Here is a 26,816-nt window from a genome sequence, read left to right on the forward strand (position 1 = left end):
ACGGCGACACTGGGTCTCCAGTCTTGTAAGGACTAGAATTCTGGCTAATGAAGAGGTCTCTTCCTGATCAAACTAGCATTGGAGTTAGTCATCCTCAGCGTCCCTCAGCCACAGGTTTTGCAACACAATGACTTCATTCCTCCCACTTCACCTTAAGAGGCCTTGGAAGGGCAAGAGACAGAATAAAACCCCAGGTGGTTGAAAACAATTAAAGGCAGGTCTGAGGTAGAGTTCTGGTTACTAAGATACCAAAGAAAGTTAAAAAGAGAAAGGGGGAAAAAGCTTCCTGTTCTAGATAAGCAGGCAAGTTAAGAGTCTCTGCTTGTGGTGATGGAAGGAGACTTGACATGCAGTGGTGAACACACAAGACAATATACAGATTGTATTATAGAACTGTACACTGAAACCCATTTAACTTTATTAACCAGTATCATCCCAATAAATAAATAAAAAAGAGTTTCTTCCTGCTAGAGGCTTAAAAGTGTGAAGCATAATACTTTCCTTTTTATTAAGGACCACACAGGGCACGCAAAGGAAAAGTACACCTACAATAAAACCCAGGGAAGATTAAGTTGAACAAAGGGAGTGGAATTTCCTTTCAATGTCCCTTATAGCTTGACATGCAATTATTATTTCTATGCTATTTCTATGGTTTGGGATGTTTTAGGACACATAATTTTTGAATTTTTAATGTAGGGTATTGTACAGAAATGTCATGCCTGCCAAATTTCTGTAAGGCATGAAGCTAGGAAGAGCTTAAATGCTGAAAAGAGATGCAAGATTATACATACTTATAATACACCCTCACACATATACACACAAATCCAACAAATGATCCCTTACCAATTGGGAAAACATGTATGACAATATGAGACAAAGAGTTAATACTCTTAATATACATAGTTCTTATAAATTATTAAAATTCAATGCCTAGTAGAAAAATTAACCCCAAATTAACAGATACTAGAGTCTAATATACATAGGAATGCATGTTCTCCAGTAACTGAAGAAATGCAAATTCAACAGTGAAAAATCATTTACAGCAGGTGAAACCAGAACCAATGAGTGGAAATGGTTGGGAAGGAGATTTCTGGCTCCCTGAAAGCATAAACGTCTAAGAGAGCACTGAGGAAAACAGAAAGATCTGCTTGTAAGATCCAGCTCCATCATCGGAGCTGATAAAAATGAGCTCATCTTTTACCAAAACATTGACGAGAGGGCTTTATGAAACCAGTGTTTTAGACTCAACTAGCAGTTTCCAAATGAGCCCAGTGGCAAATCAGAACCATGTATTCCTGGGTTACACACCAAACTGACTGAGCCAGAATCTCAGGATGAATTCCAGGAATTCATATTTTCAAAATGATTCCCATTTCTGGTATTGGGAAATTAGTGGACTAGATAAACTTGAATATCTATTCAATGATCTGATTCTAGACTCCCTGATATAATATTTAGAGTTTAGGTCTTCATTTGTCTCACCTTGAACTTCTGGGTAATTTATTCATAGTGCCTAAATTTCAATTATTATAGTTCTTTGTTGTAGCTAATCTGCCTATTGTTTCTATCACTAAGCTCTCATTCTAGCCAAAAAGAAAGGGAAGTGGATTCTAGTAAGAGATACACTTTGAATAGTTAGCAATAATGATAACTGCATTATCTAGAAATTCATTGTCAACTGTGATATTTGCAAAACATAGCTAACTAGTGATCTGTAAAGGGATCTTACAGATATTACCTATATTTTAATATCTTACAGATATAACTGGAAGTATAGTTATTTCACTGGACTGGAAGTATAGTTATTTCACTAAGCCTGCATGATAATGAGGTAGCAAAATGTGCGAATTTTATGATTAAATGAATTCTTCTCTTCAGTGTAGGAGATGGGGAGCGGGAGCAGGAAAAGAACTGACTGGGGTTTTTAACTTTGTTTGTTTTCTGTTTTTGTTTTTTTTTTTTTGGTTAATCCTCACGAGAATATTTTCCCATTGATTTTAGAGTGGAAGGGAGAGGGAGTGACAGAGAGAAACATCGATCAGAGAGTGACACATCGATTGGTTGCCTCCCTCAGGTGCCTGGACCAGGGCTGGAGATCAAGCCTAGACTGGAATCGAACTTGGGACCCTTCAGTCCATAGGCCAACACTCTGTCCACTGAGCCAAACCTAGTAGGGCTTAACTTTGTTTTTCGAAGTGATCACAGAGCATGAGGATTTTTTAAAAAACAATCTCCTTTGCAAGAATATACCCTTCCTTTCACCTAAATTTTATAAATTTTTACCTGGGATATTACATTACCACAAAGGCCATTTATTCCAAGTTAAAAATAAACCCAAGGTATCTTGTTGCACATTACAAATGCAGAAAAAAATACCATACAATTATTTAAAGAAGGTGCACAATGAATATTTTATAGAAAAATGGTTTTCATATCTTATGAAAATACAGCAATCCAAAAAAGTATTTCTTTAAAATACACAGAGGTTAAAATAAATTTTCAACAAATTTCATTGACAGTCTTCCCCTGACTCTTCCTTGCCATATGCAGAAGGGGGACAAGAATCCCCTAAATCTTAACACCTGTCTGTTTTAATCCAAGGCAGAGACCTACACACTACAGCCAGTGCTCATTCCTCAGTGACCTTGAAAATGAATCTCTGAGACTAGTATGTACTGTTCTCATTTCAATCAAAGTATACTACCACACTCCCTGGTAAGGAAGAGGGAACAATCTCATAGGGGAGAGATCTTTGATCCTGAAGTCTTTTCATTGGAAGAGGGAAGAGCTTCTCTCCAAGGCTGGTACAGAAAATGCCAGAAAGGTCAGTGAGTTGACATTCTCTATAGGGAACAAAGCTCTGATAGAGAGAGAGAACATATAAATTGATGGTTCTATTAATAACTTGGTTAGAAAAATCAAAGTCTTATCTGCAAACACATCTGATTCTCTTATTTATGTATAATCCAAATATTCCCAAGCCATAATTCTGGTTTTGTAAAATATTTGGTCAGACATCCACAGTTGTTGAGAATCTTACATGAGCACCACAGTGTTATGGCAATAAACAGACAGGCATGAAATGAGTGGCAACCTAACATTAAAGAATGCAAAGGTAGATCAGAGAAGCCCCTCCCTTCAAAACCAAGGGAGAGGGGCTGAAAGTAAATAGAGGGATGGCTTTTGAAAATACTTCAGAGAAGTGATACTTGGGACAGCTATCGAAGGTTCTAAGTGTACAACAGGATGCCAGTCCAAGGCAACAGTGGCAAAGATATGGAGACAGAGGGAAACATGGAACACCGGGGGATCCTTCAGTATTGCAGAACTCGGGCTGGAGGGGTACGAGGGGAGACACTGCTGCAAGGTCATCAGGCTCAGATAATAAAATCTCTGTGTGGCATGCTACAGAGTACAAACTTTACCTTATAGGCAATGGGGGGGGGGCATAATGAGACAATATTCTCATTTTAGAAAGAAATCACTAGCAGAGTGGTGGATAGATGGGGAACGTGCGATACTGAATCACAGAGGCCAGATCCAAGGCTACACAAGAGCATAACAGAGAGCAGAACAGGCAGTGACAAGAGGAGAGAGGGAGGGTCAAAGAGAAGTGAGGGAGAGCTCTTTCCTCAGAGATTCTCAAAGACAAGCCCCTTTTCAAAGATGAGTACAGGTTAATCACCCCGTGTCCCCACACTGTCAGTGGGAGCCACTTTGATAGAGCAAAAACACCCAGATAAACCTGGGCTCAAATCTGGACTTTGTTCTTTACTGTGTAACCTTGGGCCATTTACTTAATCCCCCTGAGCCTCACATGATCATATGTAAATCCTCAATAATGCCTTTTAGAGCTGTCAGGAGGAACAGAGATGAAAAAGGAAAAGCTCAAGTTGAGTGACTAGCACATAATAGGGACTCAATAAAAAGATGTTTATGAACTAGACAAGAAGAGATTCACATATATGGCTACTCACTTTGTGTTTCCAACAAAAGATATAAACGTGTCTATTTAAGTCAACAATTTATTTCTGAGGCCAGAAAAGCACTTATTTAACTTTTCTACTAATAGAACCAAAGGAAGTTATTAAGAAGGATTTGTATCAAACATTCAAGTATTGGCTCAATTCAATGAACATATAATGAACACCCTCTGGTAGGAATGTTGGCTTATATTAGAAGTCCTGGGACTAGCACAAGCAAACTCCATTGATCAGCTCTGTAGATGATCTAAAGATGACTGAATGGTTGCCATGGCAGCAATACCACAGAATGTTTTCTGACCTTAGTTTCCTATTTTCCTATACAAAAGAAGAGGAAGTCTGAGTCAATGAATTACTTCCTTGATACACACCCACACATGCTCCCAAGCTTTCTAGCAACCCCGGTACTAACCTCCGTCACTCTTATCCAAGCTTCCTCTAAATGACCAGCAGCTTCTTTCTGTTTCTTTGCTTTGCTAGTAGTGATGTTCTCTTTGCTGGGAATAACTTTCATTCTCCTTTAAAACATCAGCCCCAAGGCTATCCCTTTTTTAAGGTCTACAATGAAACATACCTCCTTCATGAAATCTCTTATTTTTTTAACTGTAAAACAAGATTCTCTCTTGTGGTTCATTTCTATATTTTAATGAAGAAAATCTTAGTTGCTGGAATATAAAAGCCACAACACCTCTCTGGGCTGCGATTTTCACTGCCTGGCCCTGGTAGGCTGCCCTGTAAATGTTGGCTGAATAAATGAATGAGTATCTAGATCACTCAATTTCTGTAGGTATTTTAATATGACTCATAAATATGAAAGGAACTATGCCATGGGGCATGATAGCAGGCAGGCAGAAGGGTAGCACGGCACAAACCTTCATATAGTTTTATAAAATTAAAATACATCAAGATAGAAAAAATGTGAGATTTTAAGATATAAATAAGTAGAGAGGATATAATAGTTTTATAGAAAAAAGAAAGCTGTTGTATAATAAAGTGTGGATGGCATAAGCACAATATATTCAACTTAAAACCACATTTATGAAGTACCTCATTTTAAAGTAAAAATAGTCAACTATTACCACTGAAAACCATTTATATATTGGGTTTTAGTTTCCTCGTGTAAAATACATTGGGTAGAAAGGAGATATTCTTTTGTTCAAATCAGTATTTGAACAGACACAGGAAGTACAGAACTGAAAAACATATCCAGCCACTCTTTTCTTTTTCTCTTTTTGGGGTGGAGGGCTAGGTGGGCTAGGAAGCTGGTATTTTGAGGGGCTCAGGTGACAGAAGGATTGGGAAGTACAGTTACTGGTATTTTGGTTAACTTGATTTAAACTGATCGATCCTCTATGGTAGGACACTATTTGACTAATTTACTTTCTTTGTATAGATTTAGCAAATAGAGTATTGAGTGAATAATAAAATGAATTGCGTGTGGTTCTTGTTGGGTTTCTTCAGAATGTTTTGGACACCCTGGACAACATTGAAACCCTGTTACAAAGTTCACTGTAATTTCTTCCTCAGAAGAAAAGGAATTCAAACTTGACTTGAACCTGGGGTCTTAGCCAGCAGGTGACAATGTTCCTTAAAAGCCATCTGTCAAATGACAATGAGCCCATCAATCATTTGTCCCAGGAAACTTAAGAAAAAGAGATGACGTAACACATTTGGCTGGGGTGCACTGTCTATACACTTTAATATTCAGTAAACACTACCTGTTATTTGTTTTTTAGTCTCCAAGTCTCTGGTTTGCTTCAGCACCTGCAGCAGCCGAGGTACCCCGTTGAGTTCAGCTACCTCCAACTTGTTGTCATTGTCTTCAAACACCAAGTTTCTCAAGGCCCCACACACGGCTCTCTGAATATCTTCATTCTGAACTTTTAGGAGGTGCAGAAGCTTGGGGATGCCTTGAAGCTGATAGACCTGGGGGAGAAATGGATGGACATTTCAGATACTGTACATATGTATTAATTTTGATATGGTATTAAAGACATCCAGTGAAATTTGAATGAACAGATGAAGTTGATTTTAACTCCCATCAATCAACAACTATGTGTGGCATACATATAGCGTAAACAAGCATGTCAAACTCAAAGGCTAACGCGGGCCAAATAAACGAGGCATGCGGCCCGAGGGCCATGAGTTTAACATGCTTGGTGTACAATATAGTCCTGCTATCAGGCATCTCTCATCAAGGAGCTTACAATAAATTAGAGAAGTTAACACAAAAACCTATGAAAAAATGAAAGAGAAAATTAAGTGATAAAGGGTGAATAAGGATAGCTAAGTGGATAGAAAGAGTTAAGTGATAAAAGCCTTGAGCATAAGAAAGATGAAGAGAACTGGGAATTTGAGGAGTAAGGAAAGTTTTATAGAAGAACACCACATTACATGAGTGTTTTTTTCTAGGACAGAACTTTATACTCTGAAACTGAACAGAAATCACCTTCATCAATGGTAGCAATAAAAATTCACTTACCATGGCAACCACAGGAGCAATGCAAACTAACCCTTAATGTAAACTATTTTTATGATCAACTAGAGGCCCAGTGCATGAATTCATCCACAGGTGGGGTCTGGCTGGCCCCCCTCAATGGGGGCTGAGTAGGCTGGGCCAGCAGGAGGGAGGGGACACGGGAGGTTGGCTGGCTGGCCCCGCCCCACATTGAAATGGGGCGGATCAGGGGTGGGGCCGGTCGGGAGGAGGGGCCGGCTGAGGGGAGGGTCCATGGGAGGTTGGCCAGCCAGCGGGGCCCCCAATCTGGCCAGGGCCAGTCAGAGGGAGGGGTCGCCCCCCTATCGGGCCAGTTGGCCAGCCACAGTGCACATCATAGCGACAGGTCGTTCTGGCGTTCTGGTCACTTGGCTTTTATATATATAGATTGCTTTGAGTATTTAAAAAGATTTATATATATTATTCAAACATTTTAATTCAAGTAAATAACATAATTTTACACTTTTTAATGTGCTATTTTAAAAAGATTTCTTCTTTACAAATACGCAAGAGAGGACATACTGTCTATTAGAAAAAGGGCCAGAGCTAGGAGTAAGAAGAAAAATAGATGGTTTAGATTCCAAAACCTATGGCTGTTTGAGAATAGACCAAGTAAAGGCAGTCTGGGCAAGGAGATTTTGTGTTTTAGGCAGCACATATTATTTAAAGAAATCAAGAGGTGGACACAGGGTTGCTACAGAGAAATGTTAAGTTGTAGACTAACAGTTTTCTTTCCCATAGGCTTCCGTTAGCATGTGATTTAAAAAGTTGGTTAGGAACTTTTGATAAAAATCCCAGTCATTTCCAACATCTTAACGCAGACATTTTTAGGACATAAATTGTGAAAGGGCAGGAGTTTCCCTTTCAGATGAAGTTCATTGCCTATGATGCCCTAATTACACAGCAGTTCATGTTTGGGTGAGAGCTGCACACCTGGCCCAGGGGGGCACGTTTTCTCTTTTTTTTTAAAAAAAATATATTTTATTGATATTTTTACAAAAAAGAAGGGAGAGGGATAGAGAGTTAGAAACATCGATCAGCTGCCTCCTGCACACTCCCTACTGGGGATGTGCCTGCAACCAAGGTACATGCCCTTGACCGGAATCGAATCTGGGACCCCTGAGTCTGCAAGCCGACGCTCTATGCACTGAGCCAAACCAGTCAGGGCCAGGGGGCACGTTTTCATATTTCCTGTGCCTCATCAAATGCCAGCCTGCCTTCCACAGACAGATAAATATTATTAAGATCCAGTCTTCCAATTTTACATCTTCCTTTGTTAGGACTGGGGAGAAGACGAGAAAGGCAGGAATGAAAGTCAAAATGATAAAATAACCTAAATAATCACCACAATAATAATAAAACAAAAATAACAACTCCTCCTCCCACTTCCATCATTAGGAAGTGCTAGCACAGTGTTCAGGGTGTTATAAATATTATCCAATGAATAGCTCGCTAGAACCTTAAAAGGAAAGTACTCTTTTGGTCCCTAAGGCTCCACTGGTGGTAATGAGGAGTCATATTTCCACTTACTGGCTCCCTTCAGAGGAGACATTTGCAGAACAGGAGACAACCGGAAGATGGACCACACCAACTTTGACGGGTGATGTCTAGAGCCATTGTAATATATGTGTATGACAGTGCCAATGATAAAGATTTCATTTCCTAGCTATCAGTGAAACCTTATCATCTATTGGATCACTTCATCTATTCCCATTATTATATTTCCTTAAAAGCAGAAAGGTAGAATTTATTTAAAAACAGCCTGTAACTCACGTTTCCCTAATTCCTTCAAATTCTATTTCATACTTAGGTTTTGAGGCAGTTCACTCCATAAACATCACAAATGCCAGCTAGATTAAATCTTCACAGGAGCAGCATAAACATCAGATGCAAAAAGAAAATCCTATTTGTCCTGAAGGTATGTTGGCAGATTTAGAAATATTTTATTACTTAATTCATAATTTATAAGCTGCCTTCTTCAAAATATGATGTGAGGTGGCTTACTGATTACCCCGCATTTCCAGCCGGGAGGACAGCATTAGTGAGAAGTGGCCCATGGAAACCTCTGACAGGGCTGCAGGCTTCTGTTTCACAGCCTTATGACCCGCTCTCTGACCCGCTCTCTTAGCCGACCACTTCTATCCCTCGGCTTTCAGCACCTGTAGACACACCATGCTCAGATAAATGCTGAAATCCGACTACAGCTCTACTTCACTGCAGAATTTGACTCACTCGTGTCTGGCATCTACCCTATATTTAAAAATAGAAAAGTTCCTTTTACCCCATTTTATCAAGCAAATGGATATAAATCTTATCAAATGCACGAAGCTGACTATATTCTCCTGGCTGCGTAGAACTGGAAGGACACTGATCATGAACCCTACACACATCAGGTCTAATGTCACAGGTGTTGTTCCTGCTCCTTTAAATTCAGGGCAGCAGCTGGAGCCAGAGAGGTTACATCTGGTTCCCAGTTATACTAAATCCTCAGGGGATTTCTTCTCCCTTTGGGGGAAGGAAAAAAGAAACAGACTAACACGAATGTCTTAGGACTTCAAAGGAGCTTTCCTTTGAGATGGTTTGTAAATATATACAGGGGCAAAATCACATATTAGAATTTTAAGTTTCTCTTTTGACTCTATTCTGATTTTCTTCCCTGCCAACTCTAAAATAATTAACTGATTAGGATTTCTGGTAGCAAATCCGCGAAGGGAGCAGACCGCCTCTCTTGGGGTGAGGGCTCCCCTCATGCCTGGGTGCCTTTGCTCTCTTTCTTTCCTGTTGGGGACGCTCGGCCCCCTCTGCCTCTCTTCTGGCAAAGCCCTACTTATCCTGCAGGAGCCAGCTCAAATGTCACCTCATCTGTGAAATGTCACTCCCGTTCTCTCCTTTCTGTCCCCTTAGAATTAATCACTCCCTATAAATTGGTACTAAAACCCTTCAGGAAGGCAACTGACAGACAATTTATGTCAAAAAGATTTCTATTCCAGAAATCTTAGTTAGGAAACAATTTGAAATGCAGAAACAATTTGAAATGCAGACACTATGATAGTCACTACATTATTTATAATAGTGAAAAATAAGAAACCATAATTGTCCAACAATGGGGGAAGACTGGTTAATGATTAATTGTCACATATCCACATGGTGAGGTATACATGGAAGAGGCAGAACAATGACACAGCTACCTCATCCATCAAAAGAGGACTGTGTAAGATTGTGTGCGAGGCATGCAGTAAGTTACTTAACGTGTGGTAGCTGCTACTATCACCATTAATATGCCACCATTAAAATGCCTACAACCTATTAATGTTATGAGAAAATGCTTATGATATAATGTTACAGAAAAAAAGCTAAATAAAATACTTGCATTTCTACTCATAAAAACAGACATAAAGAAGGGAATGAGATTAGGGGGTTTGGGAGAAATGATGGGGTTTTAAATTATGAATGGGGCCTGTTACTTTGTATATTTTTAAACAGCAAACATATATTTGTGCATACTTTTTTTTTAATTGGTTAAGGTATTACAAATGTGTCCTCATCTCCCCATTAACCCCCCCCCCACTCATCCCCTCATCCCCCTGTTGTCCATGTCCATTGGTTTGGCTTATATGAATGCATACAAGTCCTTTGGTTGATCTCTCCCCCTTACCCCCACCCTCCCCTACCTTCCCTCTGAGGTTTGACGGTCTGATTGATGCTTCTCTGTCTCTGAATCTGTTTTTGTTCATCAGTTTATGTTGTTCATTATGTTCCATAAGTGAGTGAGATCATGTGGTATTTATCTTTCTCTGACTGGCTTATTTCGCTTAGCATAATGCTCTCCAGTTCCATCCATGCTGTTGCAAATGGTAAGAATTCCTTCTTTTTTACAGTAGTGTAGTATTCCATTGTGTAGATTTGCCAGTTTTTTAATCCACTCATCTGCTGATGGGCACTTAGGCTGTTTCCAAATTTTAGCTATGAACTAATGAGCTAATGTGCCGCTATGAACATAGGGGTGCATATATCCTTTCTGATTGGTGTTTCTGGTTTCTTGGGATATATTCCTAGAAGTGGGACCACTGGGTCAAATGGGAGTTCCATTTTTAGTTTTTTGAGGAAACTCCATACTGTTTTCCACAGTGGCTGCATGAGTCTGCATTCCCACCAGCAGTACATGAGGGTTCCTTTTTCTCCACATCCTCTCCAACACTTGTGCATACTTTTAAAAAGCAAAACAAAAAACCCCTACAGACAAGGGCACATATTTAATTTGATTATAGCTATGTACATACAGTATGGGGTAAGAGTAGGTATACAGTTGTGGGTATATGAAACCCAGTTTATTCTTGTTTTATTATTTATCAGCTAGTGACCTGGTGCACGGACTCGTGCATATTGAAAGGAAATTAATTAGAAGGTGGCTGGAGGGGTGGGACTGGGCGAGATGGGCTGGACACGCCCTGGAGCCAACCTCCCATGGTCCCTCCCCTGCGTCTGTGTGAGCAGGGTCCCTCCAACAGGTGGGGTCCTTCGGCCTGGCCTGCGGGGATCAGGCTGAAACCAGCTCTCTGACATCCCCTAAGGGATCCCAGAGTATGAAGGGCACTCTGCAAAGTTGCTGTCATACAGGGTGTGGAATAAAAACCCAAGTGTGCAGTAAACCAGATTCGGGGCCGACAGTGCCCCAGCAACAACATAACCCATGGCCAAAGGTGGAATTGTGCAGCCCGTGAGGAATTGGGCTCCCCCCTCTCTGGTTTCCAGGTGTGTCACTCAAGAACCGCTGCTGCCAGGTCACTGCAGCTCAGCAGCTCCGGCATTGAGTGTCTGCCTGCTGGTGGTCATTGTGCAACATAGCGATTGGTCGGACGGTTGGACACTTAGCATATGAGCCTTTTTTACATATAGATTCTTGCATTATTTTCCATGCGAACAACTGTAAGATTGCCTCAGCCTATATATGCCTTAAAAAATCAGTGAACAAAACCAAAATGATGATAATAGTGGAACCATGGGTATGTTTTTTTCTTTTTTTCCCCTTTCTTATAATAAACTTACATCAGTTTTATAATAAGATCTTACAAAATGGTTATGGCAGTTACTGCCTCTGTGATGAGATCTAAAACAAGCATAAAATAAAGCCAGTTTAAGAAGGTCTTGCAGATTAAATTAAGGAATTTGTTCTTATCCTGCAGAGACAAGCAGGGCAGCTATTGGAAGGTCTCCTGGGTGCTGTGAGGAGAATGGATTAGGCGTGGATAAGAGTGGAGGAAGGGAGATTCATTAGGAGACAGCTGGATTAGCAGGGACGATGGTGACAGGGATGATGTGTACCATTACCTGGGTGAACTACCACTTACTCACAGAGGAAATAATCTTCTCTGAGTTTTTATTCCGGGCAGGCACTGCACTGTTATCTGATTGCATTCTCACAACAACTCTTGGCAGTAGGAATATTATTTCTACTTTATAGGCAGCAAAGCTGAGGCTTAGAGAGGCAAAATATCTTGCTCGAGGTCACCCTGGTAATTAGGGTGCTTGGATACAAACCCATCCCTGAGTGGCTCCTGAGCACCAATGCTCAAACCACCAAGTGTCCTACCTCAACGCAGCAGGGAGAACAAGTATAGAGGGAGGTTTGGATAATGGATAAGGAAAGCAAAAGGTCATGTGTTCATTTTTTGATAGGTTGATGAGTTTAGTGGGAAGGCCAGGACGTAGATGGACACGTGTTTGGAACCCAGAGGAGAGATATGGGCTGGAGATGCTCTGAGTCATCCGCATTTAGATCACACAGTAATGGAAGCCATGAACATGGATGAGGCAGGTCAAAAGATGGTGCTGAATAAGAAAACTCCCAGGAAGACATCTAACGAATATTTAAGGGACAGGTCAAGCATCAATTTTTCACAGAGGAAACCTAAAGGAGCCAGAGAGATGGAAAAAGAATCCAGAGACTCTGGATCAAAAAAAGAAAGTTTCAAAAAGTAAAGAGTGATGGACGGTGTTAAATCCTGAGAGTGCTAATCATATAAATTAAGAACTGAAAAGTTGCTACTGGTTTTAAAAGTTATGACTTAAAATTTTGATCTTTATGTCCAATTCATAATTGTCTTTTATACATACATTTAAAAACTATAGGATCATGCTTAATATCAGCAGGACTTTGTTAATGTTTGTAGGTTCTAACATCTCCATTCTTAGATTTTCTACAAAGCATATGTTTTTAGCTTTTAATATAGTTTTCATTATTCTCAAAACTAGTCTTTGTTCTAGTTTTATCAGGGAATAAGAGTTAAGAAGGTAAGCATAGCTTTTATTCTGTACTTAAGCAAAGGAAAAAAAAATCAAATTAGTAATTTAAGGAATAGGGGAAATTGCCCTGGATGGTGTGGCTTAGCTGGTTGCGGGTCATCCAGTGCCCCAAAGGGTTGCTGGATTCAATTCCTGGTCAGAGTACATGCCTGGGTTGCAGGCTCCATCCAGGGTAGGTGGAGTGCAGGAGGCAGCTGATAGATGTTTTGCTCTCACATAGATGTTTCTCTCTCTCTCTCTCTAAAAATCAATAAAGTAAAATAAAAATAATAAAAATAAAAAAGAGATAGGAGAAATCTGTCCCCAACTTGGGTAACAAAAGAAAATTCAAGTAATTCCATATTATAAAAAGTACATATAATAATGTCCCGTTTTGAAAGATTAGGAATAAAAAAGATTTAAACATTTAGCTCGGCTGGTGTGGCTTAGTGGTTGAGCGTCAACTTATGACCATTGATCTGAATTAGCCATAAAAGGACTAATTTTTAGCCCAATTCCACTGCAAATTACAACCACCAAATTTCTGGCCATGTAAGAAGCTATTTGGGAAGCAGGTCCTCCAGCCCCATTCAAGCCTTTAGACAACAGCAGCTCTAGGCCAAATTCAGACTGTAATCTCATCATGAGTGAACTGGAGCTAGAAGTGCTTTTGTCTGACTTGACTTACCTGATTTGCAGGACTAACCACATTTTCTTTTCCCTCTGTGAAATCTACTGATTCCCTGAGTACTTTCAAAGCTGGTAGGTTAATTCTTTGTTGGGCTTTGCACTCCTATTTTTACTGGTTGAGTTATGTATTTAACAAGAATAACTTAGGTTTGTTTCCCAATGTATTTATGTCAACTGTAGTGGTTATTGTAATAATGCAATTTATTTACCTACTAGAGGCCCGGTGCATGAAGATTCGTGCACTGGGGGTGTGTCCCTCAGCCCGACCAGCACCCTCTCCAATCTGGGAGCCCTCAGGGGAGCCCTCTCCAATCTGGGAGTTTCTGTCTGACTTTGCAATCATATGAACGAATTGTCTGAGACCCCTAACCCAGTTTGGTTTGTTGCTCACAGAATAATAGAGGCATTTTTTTTTCTTTGCTTCACTGGTGGAGATTTCCTGGAAGTTTTAGGATATCTTCCCTTTAATTTTTCCTAGACACTCTGATTTTACTTACGTCTCTCACCTTTGCTTTCCCTCCATCCTTCACCGCAACAGTAACTTGCTCCAGGCTCACTTTGCTCTAGTGCAGTGATGGTGAACCTTTTGAGCTTGGCGTGTCAGCGTTTTGAAAAACCCTAACTTAACTCTGGTGCCGTGTCACATATAGAAATTTTTTGATACTTGCAACCATAATAAAACAAAGATTTATATTTTTGATATTTATGTTATATATTTAAATGCCATTTACCAAAGAAAAATCAACCAAAAAAATGAGTTCGCGTGTCACCTCTGACACGCATGTCATAGGTTCACCATCACTGCTCTAGTGTCTAGGAGATCCGTCTATCACCAGAACTATGATTCCCAGCATTCCTGGTGCTCCCCGCACTCTGGGCTTCTGCTTCAGGTCCTGGGGCTTCCAGCAGAATTACTATTCCCAGGATTCCTGGTGCTCCCCACGCTCTTGGTTTTCCCTTCCTGCTCTGTCTCTGTCCCACGGCCTTCTACTCTGCCAAGTCCTCCAAGCCACCAGTTCTCCCTCTCTGCTCTCCATGTGGTGGCTTGGGGAGCCAAGTTCCCCAAGCCTCTCCACTCTCTGCCACCTCTCCCGATCTGCTCTCCCCCCAAGCCTCCGGCTCTCCTGCTCTGCTCTCCAACTGGCGGTTTGGGGGAGCGACCGAGGGAGCTAAGTCCCTGCAAGCTGCCAGCTCTCCTGCTCTGCTCTCCACCCAGCGCCTGTATATGCAAATTAACCCACCATCTTTGCTGAGTTAATCTGCATACTCACTCCTGATTGGCTGGTGAGCGTAGTGGAGGGATGGTCAATTTACATGTTACCCTTTTATTATATAGGATTCTGAAAATGAATGAAATATAAGGATGAAGAGAGTCCTGTCTCTCTGAAAGCTAATCTGAGTGCTTTGGAAAGGTTACATAAAGGTGAAGAATTCTAAAAAGCTCTGTAATTATTTGTAGACAACATTAACTTAAAAGAGTAGATAACAGATACAATTCTAGAAGGATTTGAACTCATAGGAATTAGTGCCATTAAGTTCTTATTTCACTTTAAAGAAACTAAAAATGGCAAATAATACATAAAGAGCATCATTTATGTAAGAAAGATGATAAACTCTGTAAGTGTGTATGTGTATAATTTTAAAAAACATTTTCTCGGTAACTCTGTTGATTAACTAATCAACACTTAGTCTTGATTTCAATAAAATAGTAAAATTTCTACTACAAAGAGATGCTTTTTTTGGCTTGTCAGATGAACAAAAAAGCAAACAAAAAGTAATATCCTGTGGTAGTAATAGTTCACAATATTGGTGGGAGTGTAAATTTGTATAATTTGGGTGAAGAGTTATTTATCAAAATAAAAAATGACTCAACAGTAAAAAGGACTGAATTTACCTACGGCCTGAAACAAACAAACAAAAAAAACAGACAAAGCATACAATGGTTTCAATAACTGGACATGGGGGGGGGGGTGGGAAGCAATGATGGAAAATGACTCAATATGTGGAAAACAAGCAAGGTGAGCCTCACTGCTGTCTTGGATCATTGCCTTGAGAGAGTTCCAGGTGATGGAAGTGCATCGAGGGAAATAAGTGGAATTCCACAAGCAGAGTTGAGGAGACAGTGCAGAGTCTAAGAAAAACAAAGAGGCCAGTAGTTTGCAGGGAAAAGTACCAGAAAGAAGAGCTGCAGAGAAAGACACTCTAGTATTCAACAGAGTATTAATAAATGTATGTGTCTGAGGCCAGGGAGATAACCACCTAAAAGGATTAAGGGAACAGCTCCTCTTGCTCACATGGACCACAAACCCTCCTATTCTCACTTGGCCAGAAAACCTCCTAATTCATGGTGCATTAGGTAGAGTTCTCAGAAGTATCTTGCCATAAAAAGATAGCTAGTTCTAGAGTAAATGCTGCTCTGGTCCCACCAAACAAATTTCCAAAGCAGGGTTTGAAAGGATCAAACTGTTTTCAAGTAACTTAATTGCCATCTAGAACAAAGCTCGAGAGTATTTACAGAAAAAAAAAAAATCCTGCACCCAGCAAGATAAAACTCATAATACCTGGCATTCAATAAGAAATTTCCAGGCATGCAAAGAAGGAGAGATATATGACCCATGGTGAGGAGAAAAATCAATCAACGGAAACCCACCAAGAATGGACACAGATATTAGAATTCACAGACAAGGTAATTTAAGCAGCAATTTAAACAGTCTTCCATATGTCCAGAAATCTTGGGGAAAGATGGAACAAGTTAGGTAGGGACATAGAAGATATAAAAAAGACTCAAATTTAACTTCTGGAGATGAAATCTATAATTTATGAAATATAAAAATACACTGACTAAGATTAATGGCATTTTAAGTGTTGAAGAAGATTATTGAATTTAAAGTACAGCAATTGAAATTATCCAAAAGGAAACACAGGGGGAAAAAAGAAAGAAAAATGAGTATGGATGAGCTGTGGGACAACTTCAAGTAGCCTGATATGTATGTAAATAGAGTTCCCAAAGGAGGGCCAAAAAATATTTGAGAAAATAATGGTGAAATATTTCCAACCCAAATTCCAAATGTGATGAAAAGTAAAAATCCACAAATTTAAGCTCAATGAACTCCTAAGCACAAGAAAACTACACCAAGATATGTTGTGTCCAAATTGCTCAACACCAGTGATAAACAGAAACTTACAAGCAACTTGGCTTGATGGGGTCGGGGAGGGGCAGAGACACATTATGTACAGAGGCAGAATAAGGATGACAGGAGATTTCTTGTCTGAAATAACTACAATGAAACTCTTTCAGAAAACTGAAGAGCAGAGAACACTTTCCAATTTATCCTGTCAGGCTAGTATCACCTTCAATCCAAAACTGGACAAAGACATTATAAGAAAAGAAAATCACAGATTAATAACCTTTATAAATATAGCTGTATAATTTCTTAACAAAATTTTGGAAACAACCTAAGTGTCCATTGATAGATGAATGGATAAAGAAAATGCTATAATGTACATATAGTAACAGAAAGCAGATCACTGGCTGCCTAGGGGAGGGGTGGGATGTATGGATTACAAAGGGGCACAAGGAAACTTTGGAGGTAATGGACATACTCACTATCTTGATTGTGATGATTTTTCACAGTGCCAAAAACATGTCAAAACTTTGTCACACTATACCTTAATAAAGGTATTTTAAAAATGAACAAACTAAACTGGTGTATTTATACAACAGAAATCTATGCAGCAGTTCTAAAAAATAAAGTAGAGCTAATATATATGAAAGATTTCCAAGATATTAAATGAAAACAAAGTACAGAGTATTGTAAATAATCTGCTACCACTTGTGATTTTGTTTCAAACAAAATCAACCCATCCAATAATTGTTTTTACATGCATAAAGTATCTCTGGAGAGATACCCAGAAACTAATAAGAGAGACAAAGAGAGAGAGAGGGAGAGAGAGAAAGTGAAGGAGAGAGGGAGAAGTAGAGAGAATGGGAGAAAGAGGAAAAGAGGGAAATGGGAGTAAGCTGGGGTTTGGAGTAGGAGAGAAACTCAGTTTTCACTGCACATCTTTTTGAACTATAATTCCCCCACTAGAAATGTAGTTTTGCAATAGACTTAAGATGCTACTCACCCTTTTCCGTGCTTCGGATTTCTGGAAGCACTCGTGCTGTATGAAGGTGGCTGCCACGGAAATCCTGGCGGGTGGTGTGTGGTCTGCATCGAGCATACTCACGGCCCGCTCCAGGGTCATCTCCAGGTCTGCATTCCTAGACAAAAAGTCACAGGTTCAGCAAAATTCCCACCTGCTCCCCCCTGCCTACCAACCTGATCTTCCAGAGATGACTCGGCTAATATCAGGAAACACCCAGAACATCTGAGTCTTGGCTCTTCTTCAGCCAAGAGAAAAATCGGAATCTGAGAGCATAAGGTACAGGAAGCTAGAAGCAGAAATACTCCAGCTCTGGTCAGACTAGTCTCAGAAGACATCAGTGAACTGAGCAGAATCATAACATAGACCAAAGAAAGAAACTGAACTCTGTTTAAGATAAATATGGATAATGTGAGCATTTCATCTTAAAAGTGACTTTAAAGGCACAATAACACTTTAGGTAAAATTTAAAAGAAATCTGGTCACAGGAATAAAAAATTATTGCTACCTTGGTAATGTTTCACCTGTAAAGAAAACACCTTTCCTAAAAAGTCATTACATTTTTCGCAATGCTGCACAAAATCTATTATTTCAGCTAAAAGTGAGCTTCTAAAAAAGCATTCAAAAAGTGCTCTTATTCAATGAGTATAATAGTATATAAACAGTAAAAGCCAGGAAAACTGAGTTTGTTCTGTTAAAATAAGTCATGCTGGTTTGACAAAATCTATCAGGAAAGGTAATGATTTAATGCAATTACAAATATGCATTTTCCTAAAAAATGTTATACACATCATGTTTTCATTTCCTTTGCTATTGTAATGATACTGAGATTATGTCTAGCTAGTAGCATACTTTTGTTCTTTACTAATTGTAGGTATTTATAGTGGTGATAAAATCTGAGGCAGCTTGACACTGAGAGGATAATTTACTGAGGACAATTAAAATGCTACTTGTAAAAATAAATAAACAATAACTCCCAAATGCCTCATAGAATGACATTGCATTCTCCCCTTCTATTTTTGCCTCGAGGGACACCTGATTAGACAATCTATTATCAATACGCTTCCTTAAGCAGTGATTCTGTGAAACCACATAGGACACTAACTGTTAATCTTAGAATTGTAGCTAAAAACATGTCTTAAAGGTAACCTATGACCCTGCTTTGGCTTCAAAGAGGGTTATGCCTGACTCATTCCAGGTTGTAAACTCTGAGGGAGGGTGTTTTCCAGTATCGTCTAGCAAGCACAGTAAGTAAATTCTCTCCTGTATCAGACTAATGCACAATATATGCACACGTGTTCAGATGTGAGTATGTGCTGTGTTGTGACTGTTGTATTTGTGTAGGGTGGATGTGGCATAGGTGAGGGGATAAGTGAGCCTCATAACTAAAAACTAATACCTACTGCTTCTGAAACACATGTTCAAACACAGAAATGTTACCTCATGGGCGTAAGAGCATTAAAAATTAGGCAGAAAACAGTTCTGGCGTCTATACTGAGAATTATATAATGATCTCATATTTTAAAATGTTGTGCCTGAGGAATTAATTTAATTGGTTAAAAAAAAACACACAAAAAACCCCCCCAAAACAGGCTATTACCATTAAAACCAGAATTTGAGTATATATATATATATACCCTTTTAAAACAGATGGAAATATTTTTCATGCATAGACTCCAATGCCTTTACAGAGACACCAAAACTCTACCAGTCTCATTTTAATGGCAATTTTAAGTCTTTAGCATCTACCACTGCAGGTTTTTTAATTGATAAAAGATCACTCATAGCATTGGAATAGCCTTCTGCTTAATACAGCTCCCCCCCGCCCCCCCAAGATTCAACCATTAATCCACTTCATAAGTCATAAATGACTCAGGAGAGTTTGAATTTCCAAAAATAATTCAATTATTTGAATCGTTCATTTTCCTGAACATGATTCACAAAGAAGCTCTGCATGCACTCCTAGCCAATCTAGTGCCATTTTTCTTTATCATCAAAATTAGTTCCCAAACTAAATGAAACTTCCTCAATAGGAGGTTTGCTACAGCTGTCAGGGTGTCAATTTTCTGTTTTGCTACTGTCTGTGATGCCCAACTCTAAAACATAGCTTGTTTTGACCCCAGTCTGGCTCCAAATCCTACCATCCTCAATCCCCTCTTCCCCCTCCTCTGATCAACCACCCATCCTCCAATCACATGTGACTTTTAATCCTTTTCTTAACACTGCATGCCTCTTCACAAACCACTCCCTGATTTCTCTAGAAAGCCCACCCTTCTGCCTAATTCTTAGCTATTCTTCAAGATTCAACCCAAATATCCTCACTTCTGTGAAATCTTTCTTGTGTACCTATTCCCAGCTAAAGCTATTCCTTTCCTCCTCTATTCTCCTACAGCACTCCTCCCTTCCATCCTCTTCTTTCTCCCTCCCTCCCTCCCTCCCTCCCTCCCTCCCTCCCTCCCTCCCTCCTTCCCTCCCTCCCTCCCTCCCTTCCTCCATCCCTTCCTTCTTCCCTCCCTCCCTCCTCACTCTCACTCATCAAGCACTTCCTGAAATCTGCAGAATTGGGGCTTGGGAATGGGGTTGGGAATGGAAGAGAGGATCAGGACCCATTATCCCCTGAACATACTCTCTAGAACTGAGTCTTTTCAATGTATTATTAGTAAATACGTTAAAATGATGTCAATGTAAATGAAAACACTAAGAGGAGGCAATGTAACATATCCCTGGTCAGAATATGAACTATTTAGCAGTAAATAACAAACAATACTTTTTTATCTGTGCAATCCTTCAGCAACCAGTATCCCCGCTGGCTAACAGCACAGCCCTGTTGCACGCTGGTTCCCAGGTACTAGGATAGGGCTACACCTCCGAAGACAGGTGTGGGGTGGAGGGGGTCAATAGGGGAGAAAGGGGGACAGCTGCAATACTTTCAACAATAAAGATAAATTAATAGGGGCTGGGTAGGTTTGAAATGCGAGACAACACAAAGAAGAGCATCCCCAGCAGCAGGACTCGCAGGGGACAGCCTGAGACATGGACATGAGCCAGGGGCACACCAAAGCAAGGAAGAGAGTCAGGCATACGCAGCACCTTGGATCACCTGTTTGCCTCATTATAGGCAATATCTCTGCTTTTCCATAGAGAGCAGCGTTTTCAAAGAGAGTTCCTGTCTATGGTTTCTGATCTCTAGGATGGCAATTTTAGGAATCATCCTATATAATAAAAGGGTAATATGCAAATTGACCCTAATGGTGGAACAAACCAGAATGACCGGTCAACCAGTCACTATGAGGAGCACTGACCACCTCTTGGGTCCCTCCCCCCAGCTGGCAGGCTCCCATGACGAACAGAGAACCAAGGGTGGGTGGCAGGGGACATGGGTGGCACCAGGCCAAGGCCCCCACCCCACTGGTCAGCCCACACACAGAGGGTGAACTGCGGTGGGGGCAGGGCTGGCGAGCGTGCAGGAACAGCTGGCCTCTTGGTCCCTCCCTCCAGCCAGCCGGGGGCAGGGGGCGGGGCCAGCTGCAGGAAGCCGGGGAAGATGTCCTGATCACAGGCCAGGCCTAGGGACTGTAACTGTGCCAGAATTTCGTGCGCTGAGCTTCTAGTCAATAGATATCTTTCCCTTTACTTTATATTTCTTAATCCCAAGTGTTCCTTCTCTTCTTTGAAATATAATTATTCTAATAAAATGTACCCTATTTGTTAAAACAATGACCTGAAATAGTGTGGTTAATACTTCTTCCAGAATTTGGGTAATAAAAGATGGAAAGAGTTTATATTTCATTTCTCCCTTCTTTAATTCCTTCATTCTCTCACCATTCATTTACATAGTGACTATTATGGACCTACTTCTGTTATAGGGTGTTGAGAATATAAAGATAAGACACACTCACAAGAAGCTCAAAGTCTAGAGGGAGAGCAGGTAAGTAAATGGATAACCATAATATATTATTCTGGTAGAGACAGTCACACAGTGCAGCTAACTGGGGCACCTAGACTAGACTGAGAGGGGAGTGGTCAGGGAAAAGATGTATCTGAGCTAAGCCAGGCAAAATCAGGGCTACTGGGGGGAAAGGGATGACAGGTAGGTAAGTAGCTAGGTAGCTAGGTAGCTAGGTAGCTAGATGGAAGAAGAAAGGAAATATATGCATGAATATCTTCCATTAAGAGAAATAAAAGAGGTTCAAAGTGGTTTGAGTGTTATGTGGGGGTGGTGTGGGAAGGGTGGTGACAAAGGATGAAGATAAGAAAGATGAGACTGGAGTGATAAGCAGGGGAAAACATGGGCCTTAGGTGCCATGCTGAAAGGCAGGAAAACTTGGTGGGATTATGGAAAGGTTATAAAAAATATTTCCTGCTTTGAGTTTAGACTAGCCCTATCATCTTCAAAAAACAACTAAAGACGGCACGGACATCATCCAGAACCACAGGAAGGCTGGCTGAGTGGAAATTCTACAACTAGGAGGAAAGAGAATATCATACCCAGACTCAGAGGAGGCGCAGTGCTGAAGTGAAATACTCAGGTGTGGAGTGCAGCGAAGCGGGATGGAGGCGGAGGGCGCGGTTGTTGTTTTCAATCGGGAGGGAGTTTCAGACTCTGAGCTCCAGATCTGGGCGAGTCTCTAGGGACCCAGACTCAAACGGGAGAAGCAGGACTGTCTGGCTTTGGTCGGAACTCGAAGGCAGCTTTCTCTCCGAGGTTTGCAGCGGTTGCTGGGACTCTGTGAGGCAGAGCCCCTAGGGACAAACCTGAGAGCAGCCATAACTGCTGGCTCCGGCCCACCCTGTAGATCCCCGGGGACCGCCCCGACCAAGCCCTGTGCAGAGCCATTTGCCAGATAGCCTCAGGCAAATGCTAGATTAGCACCGCCCTAGAGATCCAGCACAGAAGCTCTCCCACTGCAGACACAGCGGACTCTCATAGCCAGTTAGCCTGAAGGTCAAATCACCCCTACTATTGCCGACAACAATCAAGGCTTAACTACAACAAGACTGCGCACAAAAACCACTAGGGGGTGCACCAAGAAAGCATAAAACATGCGGAGACAAAGAAACAGGACAAAATTGTCCATGGAGGATGTAGAGTTCAGAACCACACTTTTAAGGTCTCTCAAGAACTGTCTAGAAGCCGCCGATAAATGTAGTGAGATCCTCAAGAAATCTAATGAGACCCTCAATGTTGTGATAAAGAACCAACTAGAAATTAAGCATACACTGACTGAAATAAAGAATATTATACAGACACCCAACAGCAGACCAGAGGAGCGCAAGAATCAAGTCAAAGATTCGAAAGCAAAAAACACCCAACCGGAAAAGCAAAATGAAAAAAGAATCCGAAAATACGAAGATAGTGTAAGGAGCCTCTGGGACAGCTTCAAGCGTACCAACATCAGAATTATAGGGGTGCCAGAAGATGAGAGAGAGCAAGATATTGAAAACCTATTTGAAGAAATAATGACAGAAAATTTCCCCCACCTGGTGAGAGAAATAGGCTTACAGGTCCAGGAAGCGCAGAGAACCCCAAACAAAAGGAATCCAAAGAGGACCACACCAAGACACATCATAATTAAAATGCCAAGAGCAAAAGACAAAGAGAGAATCTTTTTTTTTTTTTAATATTTTATTGATTTTTTATAGAGAGGAAGGGAGAGGGATAGAGAGTTAGAAACATCGATGAGAGAGAAACATCGATCAGCTGCCTCCTGCACACCCCCTACTGGGGATGCACCTACAACCGAGGTACATGCCCTTGACCGGAATCGAACTTGGGACCCTTCAGTCCGCAGGCTGACACTCTATACACTGAGCCAAACCAGTCAGGGCCAAAGAGAGAATCTTAAAAGCAGCAAGAGAAAGAAACTCAGTTACCTACAAGGGAATACCCATACGACGGTCAGCTGATTTCTCAACAGAAACTTTGCAGGCCAGAAGGGAGTGGCAAGAAATATTTAAAGTGATGAATACCAAGAACCTACAACCAAGATTACTTTATCCAGCAAAGCTATCATTCAGAACTGAAGGTCAGATAAAGAGCTTCACAGATAAGGAAAAGCTAAAGGAGTTCATCACCACCAAACCAGGATTATATGAAATGCTGAAAGGTATCCTTTAAGAAGAGGAAGAAGAAGAAAAAGGTAAAGATACAAATTATGAACAACAAACATGCATCTATCAACAAGTGAATCTAAGAATCAAGTGAATAAATAATCTGATGAACAGAATGAACTGGTGATCATAATAGAATCAGGGGCATAGAAAGGGAATGGACTGACTATTCTTGGGAAAGGGGTGTGGGGGATGCGGGAAGAGACTGGACAAAAATCGTGCGCCTATGGATGAGGACAGTGGGTGGGGAGTGAGGGTGGAGGGTGGGGCGTGAACTGGGAGGAGGGGAGTTATGGGGAGAAAAAAGAGGAACAAATGTAATAATCTGAACAATAAAGATTTAATTAAAAATAAAATAAAATAAAATAAAATAATTTGGTATTGCCAAAAAATACCCTCCAAATCACTGAATAAAGAAGTATCCCTTGCTGGGTAGCTCAGTTGGTTAGAGCACCTAATGCCAAGGTTGTGGGTTCTTTCCCTGGTCAGGGCACATACAAGAACCAATCAATGAATGCATCAATAAGTGGAACAGCAAATCAATGTTTCCCTTTCTCTCTCACTAAAATCAATCAATCAATTTTTTTAAAAATTAAAACATTCTTTAAAACAAAAACGTATTGGGTATAGAAGGAAGGAGACATCTAAAAATTAGCTGCCTTGCTTAGCCATCAGTCTTTCTGTGGTAGTAGTTATCAAAATAGCATTTGAGGTTCACTTGGCACCTGGAACAGCCTTTTTGCCTTTTTCTTTCCTTTATTTCAAGAATATGCATGCAATGATCCATTTCCTGGTCTATTGGAGTTAGTGCTCATTGAGCCGAGAGGGAGCCATAACCCGTCAGCCAGCATCGAATTTGGAAGTGTAACAGATGGACTGACTGTCACATTTCCCTCCAAGGCTGCCTTCTGAGCAGGTAGCCTGGCCTCTGTCCCCGAGGTAAATAGGCTAATCTGTCAATTTCGCAGCTGCCCGCAAAGCCGTTCCTGGAACACTTATTTCTGAACACCTTTCTCTGCAGCCTCGGAAGTGCCAGCTCGGCCTGCGGGCTGTGGGAACTGCAGACTGAGACGGGCCTCACCTGAGCTGGGCGTCGGTGAAAGCGGTTCTCTCCGCCAGCACGGTCCCGCTTCCGGCAGCCACCTGGCCCGCGGTCAGGTGCGTCCTCCTCCCGCCCGCATCCACGGCGACACTGGGCCCGGCGTCCCTCACCGTGCGCGTGCTGTGGAAGGAGCTCTGATGCCAGGAGGCCCGGGCGGCCCTGTTGTGCGCGGCGGGCTGCAGGGGCGGCAGCGCCCTGGCCTGCCCGAGCGCCGCCGTGCCGACCGTCAGGTAGTTCTCTTTCTCCAGGAGGTTGCTCATGCTGTGGCTGGTCCCGGGCCGGGGGTACGCCCGCACCACGGGGTTGGGCGGGGCGCCGTCGAACACGGAGTCGTTCCCGGAGCCGTACTGGACCTGCCGGTGGTAAGTGTCATAGTAGCGCTGCCGGCTCGCGGCTCCCGACGTGAAGCCCAGGATTTCGGAGCGCGCGTACCTGGGCGGCAGCAGGAGGGTGGACCGCAGGCTGTCGCGGGGCCGCAGCGTGTGCGCCGCCTGGCTCCTCTGGCTGTACTGGTACTCGCTGTGCGAGTAACGGGCCCGCTCGGGGCTGCTGTCTGGGGAGATCTCCAGTCTCCGCAGAGGCTGCCTCAGGGACCTGTCTTCCACGGACTTCTGTGAGCTGTACTGCGCGGTGCCTCTCCCCCAGCGACCTTCATACGCCATGGTTATGCCAGACTGCACGCGGGAGAGAGAAAGGTGAAATGAGGCATCAGTCAGTCTCCGTCTCTGTTGAAGACTCACTATTCCGGGGCTCTTAACCAAGGGGTCCCTTTCTCTGAATCACCTGGAGAAGCTAGCTAGGCCCTTTCTGGGTAAAATCTGTTTCTAAACAAGACGTGGTTAACCTGGGTTGACGAGTTATTTGCACCAGGATTTGAGGCTGTTTCAATGTCCAGTTTTCTACAGTGTCCACACAAAATCAATCTTCTCATAATTCATTTAGGAAGTAGCAGTATTTCGGAGAGGCAACATTAAAAACTAATCTGTGGGAGGTGGAACATGTTTCTGATAACTGGTGTCGCGTTCTTTGGCATCCTACCTTTCGCCTGTCATAGGTTTTAGGAGCCGGGGAATGCCCGCCAGCGAAGTCATTTTCCACCAAGTGCAGGTTGTAGACATACTCAGGAACACTGCTGGCTCGGTGAAGATTTCCTGCAATCAAGCACGTACATTAAAAGAATGTAGTAGTTAAACACTGTATAACAGTAGTGTATTTTAAGTGTAAGTAATAAGGCCAAAAACAAGTATTAGATTTATATTAGGGCTGGTGTAACATTATCCTTGGATGTAGCAAATGATGAAAGGTTGTCATCACAGCATTATCTACAAGCTTTTCGAAATAAAAGTTGAGTTAAAAGTAAAATACATAATTAAATATATTAAAGGAAAGCGAAGAAAGGGGAGAGGAAATTTTCACAAACATAAAAGAAGTGTCTGTTTGTTACAATGCTGAGAAATCTGGGAATCACTTATTGGCTTAGGTGGGTCTATACTATAAAAATTCAGCTTCTTGGCCTGGCTGGTGTGGCTCCGTGGTTGAGCCTGGGCCTATGAACCAGGAGGTCACAGTTACATTCCCAGTCAGGGCACATGCCCGAGTTGTGTATTTGATCCTTAGTAAGGGGTGTGCAGGAGGCAGCTGATCAATGATTCTCCTCATTGATGTTTCTCTCTTTCCCTCTCCCTTCCTCTCTGAAATCAATAAAAATATACTTCAAAAAATAAAAAAAAGTTCAGCTTCTTAAGTCAGAGAACTCAATTCCCAGGGCAGGACCCCAGAAGCTACCTAAGAAGGCAGTAGGTGTAGGCAATAAATATAAGGGTGACTCACCAATACTAGATAAGATAGCTTGTATAAACAACAAGGTGGCTCAGTGTGGTCAAAGTAAACAAGGACTGGGGCGGGGGGAGGGTTGGAGGGCAGTATTTGGCCATGTGAGAGTGAGGCAGGAGAGGAAATCAGCCTCTGCCCTACAAATGAGTACATTTTTGGAATGAGCTGGGTT

General features: G+C 41.6%; 1 protein-coding gene across 1 annotated transcript in view; it reads right to left on the minus strand.

The window, feature by feature from the left end:
* The window catches only part of PKP2 (plakophilin 2), an 81,353-nt gene that overhangs the window by 37,313 nt on the left and 17,224 nt on the right, over positions 1-26,816 (minus strand). Inside the window, exons 2-5 of the mRNA XM_059682548.1 lie at positions 25,850-25,962; positions 24,791-25,485; positions 17,581-17,716; positions 5,702-5,909 (exon numbers count right to left, since the gene is read on the minus strand). Of these exons, the coding sequence (XP_059538531.1) occupies positions 5,702-5,909; positions 17,581-17,716; positions 24,791-25,485; positions 25,850-25,962 (1,152 nt within the window). The remainder of the gene's footprint in view (positions 1-5,701; positions 5,910-17,580; positions 17,717-24,790; positions 25,486-25,849; positions 25,963-26,816) is intronic.

The sequence above is a fragment of the Myotis daubentonii genome, chromosome 2 (assembly GCF_963259705.1).
Source record: "Myotis daubentonii chromosome 2, mMyoDau2.1, whole genome shotgun sequence".
NCBI lineage: Eukaryota > Metazoa > Chordata > Mammalia > Chiroptera > Vespertilionidae > Myotis > Myotis daubentonii.